The sequence below is a fragment of the Podarcis tiliguerta genome (assembly GCF_965153285.1).
Source record: "Podarcis tiliguerta genome assembly, chromosome: 11".
Lineage (NCBI taxonomy): Eukaryota > Metazoa > Chordata > Lepidosauria > Squamata > Lacertidae > Podarcis > Podarcis tiliguerta.
This window is the reverse complement of record NC_139544.1, coordinates 17,890,997-17,910,404: the sequence shown is the minus strand read 5'-3', so window position 1 is coordinate 17,910,404 and position 19,408 is coordinate 17,890,997. Positions and strand designations below refer to the sequence as shown.

Sequence of the window (19,408 nt, the reverse complement as noted above, 5' to 3'; positions counted from 1 at the left end):
CTCCACTCACTCCTTCTTCCTGAGCGGGAAGGGCTGGCCCAAGACATTTTGACTGCAGGTCCTACCCATTTCTCTAATTCCCAGGTTGTTCACAACTCACTTTACAATTTGCTCCATCTCTCTTCAACATCTCAATGTTCATTCTGTCACGGTCTCCCACAATCCATGGGACTAGGGATGGAGGACCTCACTCCAGATGTCAAATAAGACTCTCTATCTGGTCCTCAAAACTCTCCCCAGAACTCCCTGGCCGTCCTTTGCACCCCAGGAGTTTTTCCCTGGCTGGAATGTGTCTTTGAACTCTGTTAATGGCTCTTGCTTGTCTGAATGGAGGCTAGAGAAGAGTGAGAGCAGAAACTAACCTGTCCTACAGAGGTTGAAATCATTAACCATTCATGACCTCTTCCCTATTCCAGCTTCCTATAATCCAAAATGTTTCCCTATGTCCTTAAAACCTCCACAACATATTCTCTCTTGGAGCCAAACAAATACTACTGATAATAAATAATATTTATATTAGTGCTCTTCCTAAGCATGCAAAGCAGTTTTCATATGTGATATCAGTCAATCCAATCCAAATCTTTATTATGGTCATAGACCAGCATAAGGTATCAGTCATCATTACAAATGAAAAATCTGAGGTTGGAAGAGATTGGCTTGGCTATGACTAATATGCAATGAATTCTAACCATGGTGACATTTGAACTTAAGAGATCTGACTTATGGGCCTAGTTTTCATAAACAGTAGATGAGTGATTAAACCGTTTCTGGAAGAAACCATCTCAGGCTGCAGCTGACAGCTCACATGACAGAAAGCTCCCTCATGAAAAAATATTTTTACACTTAGAAAACGAACTTGTCAAGCAGAAGGATAACCTTTGTCCTGGAACTTAGTTTTCTATATGCATAATTTCATGTGTCTTTGGAGCAACATTACATCATAAAATCTCCCCGGGTTTTTCTCTTCTTTTGCTGTTTGTGATAATGAGGATGTAGCTCATGCTTTTTAACACCTGATTGCATCATCTATATAGGCTTATCAGGGGAAAGTAAGCCAAGAATAAGGCCCACGATGGAAGCCTTGAGTCTTTGCGGCAGACTTGATGCAGTAGACCAAACTGAGGGCATCTGTTTACTTTGAATATGGAGATATTGCTTTCATGGCATGCAAGAAGGTAATCTTGCTTAAAGGACCCTTTGCAAGTTTGCCCACTTGAATTGAGAATAGATCTTCTCATTTCTCATATTCGGGGGGGGGGGGTGTTGTTTCCACCAATTCACACTGGGCTTTACACCAACCACATCACAATACAGAGGACTTACGACTCCTAGTAATGCATTCAATATATGTGGAATCTTGTTTCCCGGGGGCGGAAACCTGAGGATTCGTTTTGAAGAAAGCACATTTCCAATTGATACTTAAGAGCTAACAGATTGGCAGTGTTAATTCACAGTCTGTACAGTGGTACCTCGGGTTACAGACACTTCGGGTTACAAACTCCGCTAACCAGGAAGTGGTTCCTCCAGGTTAAGAACTTTGCCCCAGGATAAGAATGGAAATTGTGTGCCAGCGGCGCAGTGGCAGCAGGAGGCCCCATTAGCGAAAGCACTCCTCAGGTCAAGAACGGACCTCTGGAACGAATTAAGTTCTTAACCCGAGGTACCACTGTATATGACAAGTCTAAGCATCAGTGAGGACTCAGTGTTTTCAACTCTCTCATATTCTGGTTACTTTTCCAAGTCTCCCCTCAGCTTTGGAATGACTCCGATCAAGCTCCATGTGTTCCCCCCTTTATCTTCTAGATCCAAATTTGCTGGAATAGTCTCACCAAATCCAGGCCTTCAGAGGTCATCTCTAACTGTAAGTGTTGTGCAAAAAAGGAAAATATCTGGATTTGAACGTTCTGCTTATAGAAGGCGGGACGAGTCCTGTCAGTGAAAGCTTTGCACTACGTGCCTTTCCCCCAAAAGTGTTTCTTATGGGGTCAGGAGAATCCCCAGAACAGTGTACAGGGGGAGGAGCTCTGGGATAATTCCATTTGGCAAGCCAAAATGCTTACCCTGATGGATAGAGTTCAGAACAGGCATATTTGGATTCTGAGGACCAATACATTTTCCTGCCTGAGGCAAAGGACACCTCCCTGCACCACAAACACCCCCCAATTCAAAGTATAGTGGTACGTCTGGTTGCGCAAGGGATCCATCCTGGAGTTCCGGTCGGATCCCGAAGAATGTGCAACCGAAGGTGCCTGTTCTGCGCATGCGCGCAGTGCGGTAGAGCGCTTCTGTGCATGCACATGGCGCATAGAGCGCTTCTGTGCATGCATGTGTGGCGAAACCCGGAAAAATACTTTCGGGTTTGCCGTGTGAGTAACCTGAAGGATATGCAACCAGAGGTGTGCGTATCCAGAGGTACCGTATTTTTGCTCTATAATATTTTTCCCCTTCTAAAAAGTAAGGGGAAATGTGTGTGCATCTTATGGTGCGATTGCAGGCTGCACAGCTATCCCAGAAGCCAGAACAACAAGAGGGATTGCTGATTTCACTGCGCAGCAATCCCTCTTGCTGTTCTGGCTTCTGAGATTCAGAATATTTTTTTTCTTGTTTTCCTCCTCCAAAAACTAGGTGCGTCTTGTGGTCTGGTGCGTCTTACAGAGCAAAAAATACGGTACCATTGTACAGTACAAAATCTGACTGGACAAGGAGCTGAATCTTATGTCAACATTGGCAATAGTTCAGCATGCTTCAGATCACCTGTGTCACACATCACCCTGATCTTCAGCAAAGGGCAAGGGCTAGGAAGCTCAGAAATAAAAGCTGGAGGGGCAGCTGCCATTTCCCCCCCTCCCCCCAGCATCTGCCACCTGAGGCAATTGCCTCACCCTGTCTAATGGTAGGGCAAGCCCTGCTGGGGACACACAGCCTCGGCTACAGGAGTGTCAAGGAAGCCCTCGACAGCTGTTTACATTTAGCATTATAATGGCTGTTACTCTACAGTGGTACCATGGGTTAAGTACTTAATTCGTTCCGGAGGTCCGTACTTAACCTGAAACTGTTCTTAACCTGAAGCACCACTTTAACTAATGGGGCCTCCTGCTGCTACCGTACCGCAGGAGCACAATTTCTGTTCTCATCCTGAAGCAAAGTTCTTAACCTAGGTTACTATTTCTGGGTTAGCGGAGTCTGTAACCTGAAGGGTATGTAACCTGAAGCGTATGTAACCCGAGGTACCACTGTATTTGGAACTGCTCTTCTCCAGTGAATGTTGATGTGAGAGGGTTAAAAGTATGAAGGAACCAAATATGGTTTAACAGATTGGGAAAAAGCAGGGAATATATACTTTTTTCTGCTGAAAGAAAGTGTTTTATTAAGTGGCCAGCGAAGTTATTCGGAAATATGGGGCGAAATCTAACCTACGTTGTTAAACGATACCATGAACCACCTGAACTGCAGGAAACAAACTGAATCTTGTCTGAGTTTTCACCTAAGGTCACAAAGCTGGTTGTGGGTATTTTATGACAAATTTGACTATTCCGAGAGAATTGTCGCCAGCACCTGTGCCTCCAGATGAAGTGTGCTGGAGGTCCCTGTACAATTTAAAATTAAATGAGATTCAATTGCTTCTCGTTGCCAAGCTATCATGTTTCACAATTTACTTTGTAATGAAAACAAGAAATAGTATCACAGGTTATTAAGTGGGGAAAAACCTCTTTCAAAATCCCTCAGTTTATTCAAATAGTGTTTGAAATCCATATCCTTTGAGGGAAAAGATTTTCAGATCAATCAATGGCACCTCAAATTCACTGAAGAGGAAACGTGTTCAATTTATTAAATCAAAAGGTCAGTTCCTGTTCTGAAGTTCTGCACTGCATAAACCCAAAATAACACTTTGATCATCATGACTTCACAGAAGAAACCTCAGCCGGCAAAGGACCTTTTCCAGCACTGAAAGTACCTTTGGCTATGCCCAAAATCTGAAGGGAACAGGAAGTACAAGTCTTGCGCTTCCTTTCTCCATGAAACATAAGCCCATCCAGAAGAGAAATTTTATATCTTCTGTGCTTGGGAGGTTAAAACTGAATTCAATGAGTTAAATTCATGGTCAGCCTTCAGAGCACTGTTGTCAAGACCCTGATCCTAAGCACAGTGTGCCAAAATTCAAAACATTACTGCAAAATGAACACTGAACACAAACTGTGCCAGTTTTTGTAGCAGTTTGTACGACGACAAGTGGTAATTTTTATGATGTCGTTAGGGAACACATTGACACCAACCTTTTTCCCACAGTTAATTTGCATTTCAGCAGCATAAGCTCAGATCCGATTGGCCATTTTCATTTATCTTTCTCCTCTATCATTTTTTTTTTAAAAAAATCCATTCTAAAGGAGTAAAAGAAAGCAGCAATTCATTTTCCTTGCTTTCAGAGATGTTGGCTGTATTGTGACCCATCAACACGTTGTTTTTTCTTCATCGTCACACTTTCCATGTGCCAGACCCATGCAACTGATTTAAATTCCATTTTTTTGCCATACAATGCAAAAAAAAAGGCTTGAAAACCATTTGGCATCTTGCAAAACATTTTGTTTAAAAAGCTGTCTAGCTTGCTAGACTCTCTATCTATGACAGAACCGTTAGCAATTCAATAGGCAGGTTGAAATCGCAAAACCTTTGTGGAACCTCTATTATACAACTCCCTCCACTAGCTGAAAAGTTTGTCCTTGATCCTCTAACAGTATTTTTTTTATTTTTGGTCATCTGTGCAAACCTAGTAGTTGGAGGGCATTTCCTTCCACAGAGAGTGCCTCCTATTTGCCAAGACATTCAGCGGTAAAAATTATAAATATATTTATACTTATCTTCTAACGAACCACGCACACATGCACATTTTTATTCTTATAACAACCGTATAAAGTAGGTTGTTAATCTTCATTACTGATATGCCAAACAATAGCTAACATTATCCGGGCAACTTGCTTATAAGTATTAAAACCATAAGATACAAAGAGACAAATTCAACATAGTGCTTAGGAGATATTCTCTGCTCTGGGCTGTTATTGTTGCTCTTATTTGGGGGGGGGGTATTGAATTTTGGTGGGGAAATAGAAAGATTAATGTTGAAAATCTTTTCATCAAGTCTAAAAAGCTAATCTAAATGAAAACACAGAGCAGAAATAGAGAAGAGAAAGGCCTCTCTGAATCTCTTCCTTCGCAGACTGACATTGTAGGAACTGTGCACAGGTTCGAATTAACCAATCATGTTCAGTTAAGAGGTGAAAGACTGAAAACCACACAGCAATTTTGTTATTTGTTGGAAAGGAAAACAATCAGTGATAATTTGAGTCAATCCATGTCATTTTTTTCTTCTTCTGCAATCACTGTATATTCATTGTTGCGATCAATTTGCATTTAAAAAGTTGTCCGTCGCATTCAGAGAACTCTCTGGAGCAGCCCAATGAGCTTCATTTTGGAAAAAGAAATGGCATAAGGCTTGGTGTTGTTCAGAATCTCATGGGCATCTACGGGGATCTCTGGATTCTGGCCAGAAATTAGTAAAATAGCTGTAGATGCCAAAACACAGTGTATAATGCAGCCCTGTGACTGTATGCTCAAGTCCCATTAAGTTAAACAGAGGTTACTCACAGATACGTGGGCATAACATTGTCGCTTTAATCTCCTAATATTTTTAGTATAGAGGTCAGAACTTACTTAAAGGCAGGAATGGGGAGCTTAGTGACCTCCAGATGTTATTAGACTACAACTCCCATAATTCCTCATCATTGGCCATGATGGAAGCTGGGATCTCAACATCTGGAAGACCATTGTTCCCTATTCCTGCTATAATGGGGAAAAGCAGTATATTGCTCTTTAAGAAAATAATTTAAATTTAAATATGGCTGATAAGCATGATCAAATAGCAACTGATGTTAATCAAAGCTTTTTAAACTAGGAGCCATATAATTCATGGGGTAATAAATCAGATTGTTACTCTGCTGCTACTCAAAATTCCTGTCTGCTGAGGGAAATTGCATGAGAAATTCATGATCCAGCTCCAAAGATGTTTTTTTAATATATATATATATATATATATATATATATATATATATATCTCAAGCATAAATCCTAATGCAGCAAGGTAAGGAATGGAGTCACACAAACAGTAGAATACGTAAACCTGTGGCAATTTTTAAAAGGCATACATATTTCAGAATCGATCATATCTGTCTTAGATGTGATTTCGTCTTTACTCCCTGCTTGATTTCTTAACAGAGAGACAAAATTGGGCAGCATATGGCGAAAAACGCATCAAGCTAGAAAATGTGAACACCGTATAATTGCTTTTACTCACTGAAGTGGAAAATGACATTAATGTACATGTGTAAACACACCATGTGTCACGGATTGGCCTTTGTAATCTTTCTGCCTTGCACTCATTTTATCTTCTGGGAAATTTTATATGTAAATGTATTAATTGATGCCTTGAATCCTTTTTTAACATTTTGCTAAAAAATAATAAAAACAACCCTGTCATAATTCATTTTTTAAAAAAACCCAGATAATGCAGAGGTTTACAATGTCATCTCTTTATCGCATGGATTTGTGCCAACTTGAATTATCACAATATCATAGCTGTCAACGTTTCCCAATTTTTAAGGGAAATTCCCTTACTCTGAATAAGATTCCTCGCAAGAAAAGGGAAAAGTTGACAGCTATACAATATTTCAAAAATGTCCTGAATCTGGGGGTGATTGGAAGTGAAATTCCAGAGTCCACCATGTTTGAGGGAGGCTTTCTGGAAAGAATTACCGGAAGCAATGGAGAAGCACCTTTATGAAGCTGACTTCGAAGCCTTGTTGATAATTAATGGCAACAATCAGATCTTTCCAGGGCTAAATGGACAGTTCAATCCTAGAAGATGCCTGCTTCAAAGTAAGCCCTGCTGGGTTTAATGCGTTTTAATTCTTTTGATACCGGTGTATATGATTGAAGCCTTAGTGAGTGCCATAAATGTTTATGGCACTTCAAAGGGCAAGAAACACAAAAATGCACTGATTTCCTATCTCGAGATATTACAGTCTAAATTTCAGCAGTGGGGGACAACAGAGCAAGGAAGGGAAGGGAATGGGGGGGGTGAGCATTCAAGCAAATGCATTTCACATACCCAGGCTTCATCTGGTAGCAAAGACTGAGGGATTAAGCCTAAGGCTGCACAGTAAAGGTGAGTTTTAAGGAGATGAGATGTGCAGGATTGGCATCATAGAATTGTAGTGTTGGAAGGGACCCAAGGGCAATCTAGTCCAACCCCTTGCAATGAAGGAATCTCAGCTAAAGCATGCATGGCAGATGGCCATTCAACCTCTGCTTAAAAACCTCCATGGAAGGAGAGCCCACAACCTCCCGAGGGAGACCGTTCCACTGCATAGCTGTCAATTTACAGATTTGAAAATAAGGGACCAGCAGCAGTCTCAAAAATAAGGGACCAGCAGCCTCAAAAATAAGGGACCAGCAGCCAAAATAAGGGATTTTCCAGACACAGGTATGTTCAGCTTCTGAGCCCCTCTGAGCCAAAGGCAGAAAGCCCAGCCAGCAGCCAAATGAAGCCTCAAGCGGTGGTTCCCACAGCGCAGCAACTTGGCAAAGGGGATGCAGCAAGGAAAACCACCGTCACCTCTCCGCTGGGAAGCTCTGAGCAAAAGCAAGTCCCCAGGCAACACGGCTGATTTGATCGGCACAAGGCATGCAAGCTCCACCCCCCCAGTCGTTCTTAGACTCCTTATTGGGTGAGCAACGCAGCCAAGCAACACAGTCGGAGCCTCCCTCCTCCCTGGCCAGCAGGGAGGGAGAGGAGCTGCTTCCTTTGAAACCTGGGACATTTAAGGGACATCATCAATAAGGGACAGCAGCGGGACACAGCGCTGGGATAAGGGAGTTTCCCGCCAAATAAGGGACAGTTGACAGCTATGTTCCACTGCCGAACAGCTCTTACTGTCAGAAAGTTCTTCCTGATGTTTAGTCAGAATCTCCTTTCTTGTAACTTGAGTCCAACCCTCCAGAACAGAAGCTTGTTCCCGCTTCCATGTGACAGCACTTGAGATGTTTGAAGTTGGCTATCATATCTCCTCTCAGTGTCCTCTTTTCCAGGCTAAACGTACCCAGCTCCTTCAACTGTTCCTCATAAGGCTTGGTTTCCAGACCCTTGATCATCTTGGTTGCCCTCCTCTGCATGCGTTCCAGCTTGTCAACATCCTTCTTAAATTGCGACACCCAGAACTGGACACAATATTCCAGGTGTGGTCCGACCAAGGCAAAATAGAGTGGTACTATTTCTTCCTGTGATCTGGACCCTATACTTCTGTGGATGCAGCCTGGAATAGCATTAGCTTTCTTTGCTGCTGCATCAATACTACTACTAATAATAATAATTTATTATTTATACCCCTCCCATCTGGCTGGGTTTCCCCAGACACTCCGGACGGCTTCCAACAATAGATTATAAATACATTAAAACATCAGTCATTAAAACCTTCCCTGAACAGGGCTGCCTTAAGATGACTTCTAAACGTCAGATAGTTGTTTATTTCTTTGACATCTGATGGGAGGGCGTTCCGCAGGGCAGGCGCCACTACTGAGAAGACCTTCTGCCTGGTTCCCTGTAACTTCACTTCTCACAGTGAGGGAACAGCCAGAAGGTCCTCGGAGCTGGACCTCAGCTGAACGATGGAGGTGGAGACGCTCCTTCAACAGATAGTATCCTTAAACAGCTGTTGACCACACATTATTTCCGGCCTTCCTTTCCTGAGTCTCCTTTCCTAGTGCTCTGAGGGATGCCAGGCAACCACTATTACAATTACCCAGAATGCCCTGCAGTGATGCTTCCTTGCTGCGGGACACTATCACTGCCATCCTCATTCCAGCTTGATAGCAGAGGTGGAAGGATCTGTCAATTCTCCGTTTCTCATTTTTCCAGTCTTCATTTCTCTTCATTTTTGTGCTGGTTCGCAGTATCTTTTTCAAATAATCCACCAGCATTTTTGTGCAAATTTCTCATAACATACTCATTGTGCTTGATAAGACACATTTTCCCAAGTTTCCCCTAATATAAAACAGCATATACATTATCTTAATTAATGTATATGTTTTTTGTGCACCCTTTTCTCTAATGTGCACATTTTTGTTTACACATCTGGAGAACTGCATCAAAAAAACAAAGGGAGAAGGGTGAATTTCAGAGGTTTGCTGTGTTTTAGTTTGTGTTTTGTTTCAGAAAAGGTGAATTAGGTAGCTTTGGATAAAAATCCAATCCAAACCAGATTTCTTCCCATCCCATCCCTGTTTGTTGGTGGTTATTTCAACATGATTGGTTTATGGTGACATATTGCTAATTGCTGCCTTGAGAGCTCATGTTATGAGACAATGGATATAATAAATAAATATTATTTCTCATATGTGTGCGTATCAGTTTTTAAATGGATGTCCTCATATTGTTTAGGGAGGCTTTTAATGTTTGATGTAGTACAGTATTTTAATATTTTTTTTGGAAGCCGCCCAGAGTGGCTGGGGAAGCCCAGCCAGATGGGTGGGGTATAAATAATAAATTATTGTTGTTGTTGTTATTGTTGTTGTTGTTGTTTTCATCTTACATTTGCTGATGCTTATAGTGTTTCAAAAAGCGTTGGGATCCACGTGCATTTCACTTCATTAATCTATTCTCTTTATCTACCTAGCGAAACCTCTCTTTTTGAGTTTCGGATTTGTAATGATACCCTTCTTTGCGCGAAGGCCTTTTGCTTTTCTTTGTTTTACAACAGAATCCTTAAAAGCAGAAACACAGTTTGGAAGTGGATTAAAACGGCCCCCTCGCAGATGTTTCCATTTGCCACCACTTAAAGTAATCGAATGAATTCATCCGAAACTTCCAGGCTCCACTCGCCCCTTCAAGCTTGAAATCTATATCTCATCATGCTTCCATAAATTGTGTCTCATTCAGAGCTATGTCCGAGGTGGCGATCCTAAGCATACTCTCTAAGTCAATGAAAAACATTTCAAAGGCAGGGGTAAAATAGCACGTTTCATTCAGGACTGTCCAGCGTTCTTTGCAACTGTTTTTCTTTTTTTTCGGCCAGGGTGTGTGTGTGTGCATGCACACTATACTAATAATACTGTACACATGTGTGACCCATATAAAATCACTTAAATCTGCGGGGGGGGGGGGGGAGAGATGATTGATTAGTTGAGAGAAGAATTGTTCAACACAAAATGTCAGTTGAGACAAGAAATTCTCAGCTGTGTGAGCTGGCATGTGTTTTAAATACTTGCAAGAGATTAGTTCTATAAATTAACACCGAAAGCTAATGTTCCTATTTCTGAAGCAGTCCTCTTCACTCGAAGGGTGGGGGATAGAGTTCATTGGCCAGTTTGTTTGTACAAGAGACATTCCGGACAGCAATAACCCCAAATCTGTATTTGGAAAGGAACCAAATGATCCTATTCATGAATCAACAAAGCCCAGCAGGTGGCAATAGAGGCACTTCTGGTATCCGAAATCCTGAAACTCTTCAACAGACTATTGAAGAATGTGCATGTTACTCCATTCCCGGTCATTTATGGCTCCAACTGATGTGAAAAACCTGGTACCTTTAGGTGATTTGTGTTATTCCATTGTGCAGGATGCCAGGTGTGGTCTCCCAGAATTCCTTCCATCAGTTGATATATATTAGTTGAACAAATTGGAATGCTAATGCAACACAGTGGTGAGGATGAAGTGATTGAGCCCTGTGGAAAACCTGGTTCCCCTCAAATGAGCAATGATATATTTATTAATGGACAACTCATCTGCTTATAAATATAGCTTGAAGGTCAGAAGATTAAAAAAATAAATAGATGGGTGAAATTCTGGAAAGCCAAGAATCTTGGTAGTTCTCAAAAAAAATGTGGAAATGTTTTTCCATAATGGTCTGTCGGAGTCAGAATTTTCCCCATTATTGTTTCCTGCTTGGCAGGGGGTTGGACTCGATGGCCCTTGTGGTCTCTTCCAACTCTATGATTCTATGATTCTATATTGAAATATACTATTAATTCCCATTGTAGCTCACCAGGTGTTCCCAACAGCAAATGGAGAAGTGGTCCAATAGGGCAGGAGAGCCTCTGCTGGTGAGAGACTTTGAGTCTAAAGGTGAGCTCAGACATGCAAGCTTAAGTAAGGACCATAACTTTTCATGCACAATATCCCAGTTTCCATCTCTGGAAGTCAAGTTTTGACCATTTCCTGTAGATCCACCACCACAGTAGACAGTATGGGGTCAGATGGACAAATAGTCTAACCTGGCAGCTTCCTTGGTTTGACTCTCCGTAAGTGCAACATCAAGGGAAGATCTAGATGACCTGTTTTTTAAAACCATTATAAGACACCTTGAGCAATATTAAAGGTAAAGGGACCCCTGACCATTAGGTCCAGTCACGGACAACTCTGGGTTGTGGTGCTCATCTCGCTTTACTGGCCAAGGGAGCTGGCGTACAGCTTCCAGGTAATGTGGCCAGCATGACTAAGCCGCTTCTGGTGAACCAGAGCAGCGCACGGGGACGCCGTTTACCTTCCCGCCAGAGCAGTACCTATTTATCTACTTGCACTTCGTGCTTTCGAACTGCTAAGTTGGCAGGAGCACGGACCAAGCAACAGGAGTTCACCCCATCACAGGGATTCGAACCGCTAACCTTCTGATCGGCAAGCCCTAGGCTTTGTGGTTTAACCCACAGCGCCACCCACGTCCACCCGTGAGCAATATTAGAAGAGTGCAAAAGGACTGCAATACTTCAAGGACCACCCCTCCCCATATGACCCAACAGGACCCTTCTTTTTGTGCCTCCTCCACGAGAGATCCAGAGGATGGCAACACAAGAATGGGCCTTTTCTGCAGTGGCTCCCCACTTGTGGAACACTCTCCCCAGAGAGGTTCAGCCAGTGCCTTTAATATACACTTTTAAGTGCCAGGCGAAAACATTCCTCTTTAACCAGTCCTTTGGCTGACTGACATCTGGTGCCCTTTTAAATGTGTTGCAGAAGAATGTTCCTGGTTTGTTTTTTGTTCTTATTTTTATTATGTACAGTGGTGCCTCGCAAGACGAAAAGAATCCGTTCCGCGAGTCTCTTCGTCTAGCAGTTTTTTCGTCTTGCGAAGCAACCCTATTAGTGGATTAGCGCTATTAGCGGTTTAGCGGCTATTAGCGGCTATTAGCGGCTATTAGCGGCTATTAAAGGCTTAAGGGATTAGCGGATTAGCTGCTAAAAGGCTATTAGCGCCTTAGTGGCTTAGAAAAAGGGGGTGGGGAGCGGAAAAAAATCTCAAGAATCGCAAGACATTTTCGTCTTGCGAAGCAAGCCCATAGAGAAATTCGTCCTGCGAAGCACATTGAAAAACGGAAAACCCTTTCGTCTAGTGGGTTTCCCGTCTTGCGAGGCATTCATCTTGCGGGGCACCACTGTATTATGTATTTTTAATATTGTGGTTTTATGTTGTGAACCACCTTAAGATCTACAGGTATGGGATGGTATACAAATTTAATAAATTGTCACCTTTATATAACCAAATAGATTTGTGTGAAAGTAACAGCCACAGGCAATCAAAAACTATGGTTAGAATTTCCATAGCATTAATTTCAAACATTCCTTCTAAAAAGAGACAGATCATGCATTTAGGTGTGGGACTAATTCATTGATGAGATAGCACATGTTTGTGTGTGTGTGTGTGTGTGTGTGTGTGTTGTCCAGCCATTAATGATTGCTGTATTCCCTACTCAAATGAGATCTTTCGTACCATCATTGCAGGTAATGTCAGGCATCTTCCAATACTGTTTTTACTACTTTGAGCCATCTGACTGTGTTTTAATCATTTTTGGACTGGATGAGTTTGAACAAACGGGAGCTTAATTTACACAAGATGGAGTCCTCCTTTGTGTAGGCACTCTATAGGGGTACAGGCTGTTTTGAATGAATATGGTCGCACACCAATCTACAAACCAGGTTTGCAGTTTGCTGATGCTCTTGGACCCGGTCCTACTCACAGAATCATAGAATTGTAGAGTTGGGAGGGACCACAAGGATCATGCAGTCCATCCCCTCCTGGAATACAAGGTAGTCCTGGTAGCCAAGAACACCATTTACCAGCTTTGGAGGGAGAGGCAGTTCAGCTGCACCCTTTTGCTGAAAAATCGGACCTGGCCTCACTAATTTCTGCCATATTCATTTGCAATCTGGCACAACCCTCTGACGAGCCCTGAGAACCAGTGCTCTGATTTCATGCGCTCTCGTCTTGCTTTCTTTGGGGTGAGAGCAGTGGCGTAGCGTGGGGGGTGCAGGGGGGGCCGGCCGCACCAGGCGCAACATCTGGGGGGCGCGCTCGCACTCGCAGCTCTCTGCCCGAGTGCTAAAATCCACGGGTTAGGGGGCGCAAATTACTTGCCTTGCCCCGGGTGCTGACAACCCACGCTACGCCACTGGGTGAGAGCGTGGTGTGGGTCATGTGACTCGCTGGGAGCAACTCATGTCCCAATTTCATTTTATTTCTTTTTTTCAAAAATTTGTATTCATTTTATAACACAAATAAGAAAACACAAACAGAAAAGACAAACAATACAAACAAATTATTGTCATATCCTTATTTTCTTAAACATTGTTAAGTGGGGCTTCCCCAAGTCCCACCTATCTGATTTTCGTTTTACTTCATCATTAGCAGTTTACATATATCATAATTTCTACCCATATTTTTTTCATAAAAAATCACACTTAAAATAACTTCACATTTTATCACTTACAAATAATACTATTTTAAAATACCCTGTCTTCTACTTCTAACCCTACAGCCTATATCCACTTCCAAAGCTATTCTAAGGTTTAAATATTAACATATTTTTTTCAAATATTCCTTAAACTTCTTCCAGTCTTCTTCCACCTTCTCTTCTATCTGGTCTCGGAGTCTCCCGGTCAGTTTGGCAAGTTCCAAAGAGTCCATCATCTTCATCTGCCATTCTTCGATAGTTGGTAAATCTTGTTTCTTCCAATTCTTCACTAACAATATTCTCGCAGCTGTTTGGCATACAGAAAAAAAGTAACATCCTTTTTGGGGATTTCACCCCTGTCCCAATTTCAGGTACAAAAAAGTTGGATGCCGTGTGAACAGGGTCCAAAGTGCCTATACCCTCCCTCACCACAACAGGATTTAAGAATTAATTTATATTGTAAACTGCCCCATGATCCTCGAATAAATCACAGGAGAAGTTTAATAATAACAATTTTTAAAAGCCAGAACTTACCGGAACGCGGTTCCGACAACTCTCAGGTGGGCGCCATTGCTATTACAAGAAAGTCAGTCAGTTTATTAATGCTTGGAACATAGACCATTCGCATATGCCACTGTAAGAGAACTAGAGAAGAATTCATGGTGGGTTGTGGCACCTATTTTTCTAGAAAAATAGCCCTGATAATAAAGAATAATGATAATAAGTACTGCGCTACTAAACTGAATCGTAGCAGTTGACAAAGTCACCGTATATGATAGTAAGATTCCACCACCCCCTTTTACCACCATCATTTTGAAAATCAACAGAACAAACCTTATACAAGGGCTCTAGGATTTGTGTAAAAAAAGGCTTTCCTTTCAAACAACTTACCTCAGGCATTGCCATTTCGAAAAGGCTTTTTACAACCATAATAAATCACCTGCTTTTTCTTTTTCTTTAAAGAGAAAGAGAGGCCTGTGAATCATGTCCTTTCCGTGATCTGTGGACACTTAAAAATACAACCAAGGAGAATCCAGATATTACGTATGAATAAAACATTCGCCCAGCTATTGCTTTCTCTACAGGAAGCCCAGGAGTGGCATCTCCTATATAAGAGAGATGTGTCAGGGAAGGCAATTTGTAGCAGCCAGCCAATGTTGTATAGTTCTGTTAATACATATGCTTAAAAAAAAAAAAACCTAAAGGGGAAAAAATTAGCGCATTGGATATAAATGTGCTTTAGAAGCTACTGGGCATTAACGTAACCCGAGAGCCTCTTAGGGTGAAATTAAGAAGCAAGTGTGCTATAAGGCTGTAGAAACCTTCGAGACATTGTTAGAAAAAGAAATCTGACAGATAGTCATAATAAAAACACTTGCACTTTAAAGTGCTTCTAGCCCCGTAAAGTCCTTTACAGCCACCCATTCATTAAGACGTCCAGTCCCTAGGAGCCAAAGCCCATTAATTCTATTTTTAAACTTTGGGGAATTGTGGCATGCAGATATCAAACGATTTTGCCTCGGTGCATAACTCTTCAGACTCACGGCCTAAAGGGTGAAAAAAAGCTCTCTCTCACACACACGTACACACACAACGTGGGCTTCATCTTGTCATCTGAACCTCTCCCAATTCTCCATTATAAATCATTTATTTGGACGAGAATTTGCAGTTTAAACATTATCATTAGGTTCCAGCTGAGATGCTGACATTCTAATATTTTAGTATTCACCGCTCCCCGTGAAATGCATACGGAATAAGCTGCAGATTATCCAAGATCCTTGCTGAAATCGCTGGAGATTGATCCATTTCCTTGGCATGCAATCCTATGCACTTGGGAGTAGGTCCGATTAAAGTCAATTGGACTTAGTTCTGAGCAAACACGCAGAGGATTGATACCATTTATTTATTCTCAAAGCGCTGTTGGATTTGAGGGGGTCTTGGGCAGCTTACCTCTGGGACGAGGGTGGTCCAACACCACCATGGCTACCCCAGTCCTTTTCCTTTTTTAAGATTTCTTGGGTGACAGACCTGCTTTGTTCCCATCCAATACTCATCTTCCTTGTGCCCAACCATCTTACCTGGCTGCCTCCACCATGCCTTTCAGCCTAGCTGCCTAGGCGACCGTCTGGCCAATAGGGTAAGGGACCCTGCCAGCACACAACACTAGCAGTTGCCTAACAGCATTTCAATTGGCTGAACTTTCTCCAGTGAGGAGAATGGCAGTGAGGTCGGCCAATCCAATGCCATTCTGAGGGTTGGAAGCCAATGCAGCTTCTGGAGTGGCAAACATGTTGCTACTGCCCCACACATTGCTGCATGTTTGGCAGTTACATGTCCTTTGCCCCTGGGCTTCAGAGGCCTTGGACCTAAGTCCAAACATCATGAGCCAATGGAGGCACTGTGGTAACCCTATGAGGCAGCGAAGGTTGAAAGATTGGCTCACCTAGTGAGCTTCATGGCCAAACAAGGGTTTGCTATCTTGGACCATCAAGGAAGTGCACACAATTATGTTGTTGTTGGGAATATTTTTAATTAGTTTTTACAAGAACAAATTTAAAGTGCAGTCGTACCTCGGGTTACAGACGCTTCAGGTTGTGTTTTTTTGGGTTAGGTAAAGGTAAAGGTACCCCTGCCCGTACGGGCCAGTCTTGACAGACTCTAGGGTTGTGCGCCCATCTCACTCAAGAGGCCAAGGGCCAGCACTGTCCACAGACACTTCCGGGTCACGTGGCCAGCGTGACATCGCTGCTCTGGCGAGCCAGAGCCGCACACAGAAACGCCGTTTACCTTCCCGCTAGTAAGCGGTCCCTATTTATCTACTTGCACCCAGGGGTGCTTTCGAACTGCTAGGTTGGCAGGCGCTGGGACCGAACAACAGGAGCGCACCCCGCCGCGGGGATTCAAACCGCCAACCTTTCGATCGGCAAGCCCTAGGCGCTGAGCAGGTTACTTCCGGGTTTTGGCGGTCGCACATGTGCAGAAGCGCTAAATCACACTTTGCGCATGTGCAGAAGCACCGGGTCGCAATCCACACGTGCGCAGACGCACAGCCATGGGTTGCGAAAGCTGCAGGTTGCAAACGTGCATCCTACACGGATCACGTTCACAACCTTAGCTTCTACTGTAAAAGAAAAAACTTTAACATATCCATATATGAGATTCTCTGAATCTCATTACTTCCCCTCATCCCCTGCATGGGTCCTTAAAATAATTTTTCTAAGGCTACATATCATTACATTCTCCACATTTTTTATCCCTCTAGATTATCCTTGTCTCATTTCTTTAAAAGTTATTTTTAAAGTCCAGCTAATGTTTTTATTTGTTTACAATGGTCTAAGTAAGTTATGAATTTTCCCCATTCTTTTTCAAAGTTGTTATCTTCTTGGTTCCTGAGTCTCCCGGTCAGTTTTGCCATTTCAGCATAGTCCAGCAGTTTGGCTTGCCATTCTTCCCTAGCCGTAACTGTAGGTTCTTTCCATCTTTGGGTTAGTAGCATCCTTGCAGCTGTTGTCGCGTACATAAACAGTCTTTTCTGATCTTTTGGGATGTCAGAACTTGTAATTCCTAATAGAAAAGCTTCTGGGTTTTTTGTTTGTTTGTTTTTTTGACAAATGTTATTTTAAACATTTTTTTTCAATTCATTGTATACAATGATATACATACAATTATTATTTTGAATAATGGGAGCTGTGTGGTTTATTCTGATAAGCTTACAAATGGCCTTCCTCTTCTGGAGCATAACTGCAGGAGTCAGGGCTTCGGTGCCAGCTCCTGTGAGCCAAGACACTTTGACACACACACACACACACACACACCAAATGATTTTTTAAAGATGTTGCACTTGGGGGACCCTCAAACATCTTGAGAAGCTGCCACCTCTGAGTCAGCTCAAGACAAGATGGTCAAGATACCATGCTCTCCTCCTAAATCCATATCCAGGATCTGATTCCAACACTCTGGAGAGGAGAGCATCCCACAGTGCACCTGAGGTAGCAAGCCAGTTTAGGGGGAGCAGGGGAGGCCATGTGGCAACAGAGTGAAAGGGCTAGGGGACTCAAGAGCTACTGGGAGCTACTATTGCTGTCCCCTCTCCAGCAATTGCCACCTGAGACAACTGCCTCATTTTGTCCAACGGTAGGGCCAGCTCTGACTGGAGTGCCTCCTAGCCAATAAATTTCAGTGGTTTCAGTTGCACCAAGTCAGACATATCTCAAACCTTTAACAGGACAACACATCAACACACACACAATATTTATTGTCGTAAGCCCTCTGCAGGCATATCAGCTGTAGAGGAATGTGCAAAAATAGTATGGCAGCCCCCTTCAGACTAATGCGGATCAAATATTATCCGGGGAACCTGCCCAGTGGGTTCTGTGGGTCTTTCCCCGCATGTTCAAACTGAATACATGAAGAAGCTTCTCATCTCCCCAGTGGTGGCTGGTGCCCATTGTGACTGATAGAGGGAAACCAGGGAACCCAATATTCATCGGTTCATAGAATCGTTGAGTTGGAAGGGACCCTGAGGATCATCTCGTCCCACCCCTTGCAGTGCAGGAATATGCAGCTTGTTCCATACAGGGATTGAATCTGCCACCATTTCACTTTAACCAACTGAGATGGAACCAGAGGCAATGACAGGCAGATCCCACCAATTCCAGTTTTGTCCCCATTCTACTCCCTGCTGAATTCTACAAGGACAACACTTAGGAGGGGGATGATGGGTTGTGCTGGGCTGGGTCTAACTGAGGAGGCAGGCAGGTGGGGAAAAGCTGAGCCCCGCTTGCCCCAAGTTCTCATAGTGAAATTCGGTTGCCCAAGTCTTCGTGACTGCATGGGGAAGCTGAACTTCCAGAACCAAACACTCTGTTAAATATCTTTCCATTTCATTTCTAGCCCATCCCATTATTTATTCAGCTATTTACTTTTCTGTGTCTTTCTTGTCTGTCGCGCTCTCTCCGTCTGCCAAATCTTGCTTTTTGTATAATTAGACTGCGTACTGTTGGACAGATGGGAGAGATGTTTATTCATGTAAAAATGAATAAAACAAAATGATTGACATAAGGAGTTTATGGGGCAATTATCCTTTCGTTTATACATTTTAGTTACTCTGGATTCCTACCAGGGTAACTATAAGTGGAGCTTGGCTGGGGGAGACAGCCTTAGCCGTGGGACCTTGGTCAATAAAGAAAACATTCAGGCTTCCTTTCCTGTGCAGGTGGTTATTCTTATGTTTGCTCCGATTCCCTGTATGCGTGAATTTCTCTTCCTCCGTGTATTATCTTCCAGTGAGGGCAGGAGAAGCAATTAAAAGTTACAACCATGGATGGTTCCAAGCCACAGAGCTTGGAAGGCAACACAACATTTCCACCAACAGTCCAAGAGACTGCATTTGGGTCGGGGGGGCTTTGTGGGTTTTGCGTCTCATTAAAATAGACGCTGAGCAAAATGTTCAAATGGCAAAGCTGTTAGCATTTGACTCCTTGGTGCGTGTTTGGGGCCCCCATCCTGCGAGATGGTTACGGCAGCTGGAGTTGCTCAGCACTTCTCAGGATCGAGCCCCTTATGCGAATTCACAAATGTAAAATAAATTGAAGATTTCCCCATAAATGCATGCATAGAGGCAATAAACTCCCATGCA

At 42.9% G+C, this 19,408-nt stretch overlaps 1 protein-coding gene across 3 annotated transcripts; it reads right to left on the bottom strand.

Annotated features, from left to right (window-relative positions):
• Positions 1-2,932: 2,932 nt before the first annotated feature.
• LOC310660059 (uncharacterized protein) lies at positions 2,933-15,842 on the bottom strand. 3 transcript variants are annotated; one of them, XR_014503104.1, is made up of 3 exons: positions 15,721-15,842; positions 14,305-14,404; positions 13,770-14,077 (listed from the first exon to the last, which is right to left on the bottom strand). XR_014503104.1 is itself a non-coding variant. In XM_083404467.1 (3 exons), the coding sequence occupies exons 1-3, from the start codon at positions 15,822-15,824 to the stop codon at positions 13,918-13,920; spliced, it is 303 nt and encodes a 100-aa protein (XP_083260593.1). In that variant the 5' UTR covers positions 15,825-15,842; the 3' UTR covers positions 13,770-13,917. The 3 variants fall into 3 exon arrangements, 1 of the variants encoding a protein (XP_083260593.1); XM_083404467.1 differs by having other exon boundaries at positions 14,305-14,343; XR_014503105.1 differs by lacking the exons at positions 13,770-14,077; positions 15,721-15,842 and adding an exon at positions 2,933-4,805 and having other exon boundaries at positions 14,305-15,357.
• Between the last annotated feature and the right edge of the window lie 3,566 nt (positions 15,843-19,408).

Excerpts from the sequence above, each read along its gene's own strand:
- LOC310660059 (XM_083404467.1), bottom strand. The coding sequence starts at position 15,824 with ATGAGTATTGGATGGGAACAAAGCAGGTCTGTCACCCAAGAAATCTTA. Across the intron at positions 14,344-15,720 it reads GGACCACCCTCGTCCCAGAG|CAATGGCGCCCACCTGAGAG; the intron begins GTAAGCTGCCCA and ends TTCTTGTAATAG. Across the intron at positions 14,078-14,304 it reads GTTGTCGGAACCGCGTTCCG|CTGCGAGAATATTGTTAGTG; the intron begins GTAAGTTCTGGC and ends TATGCCAAACAG.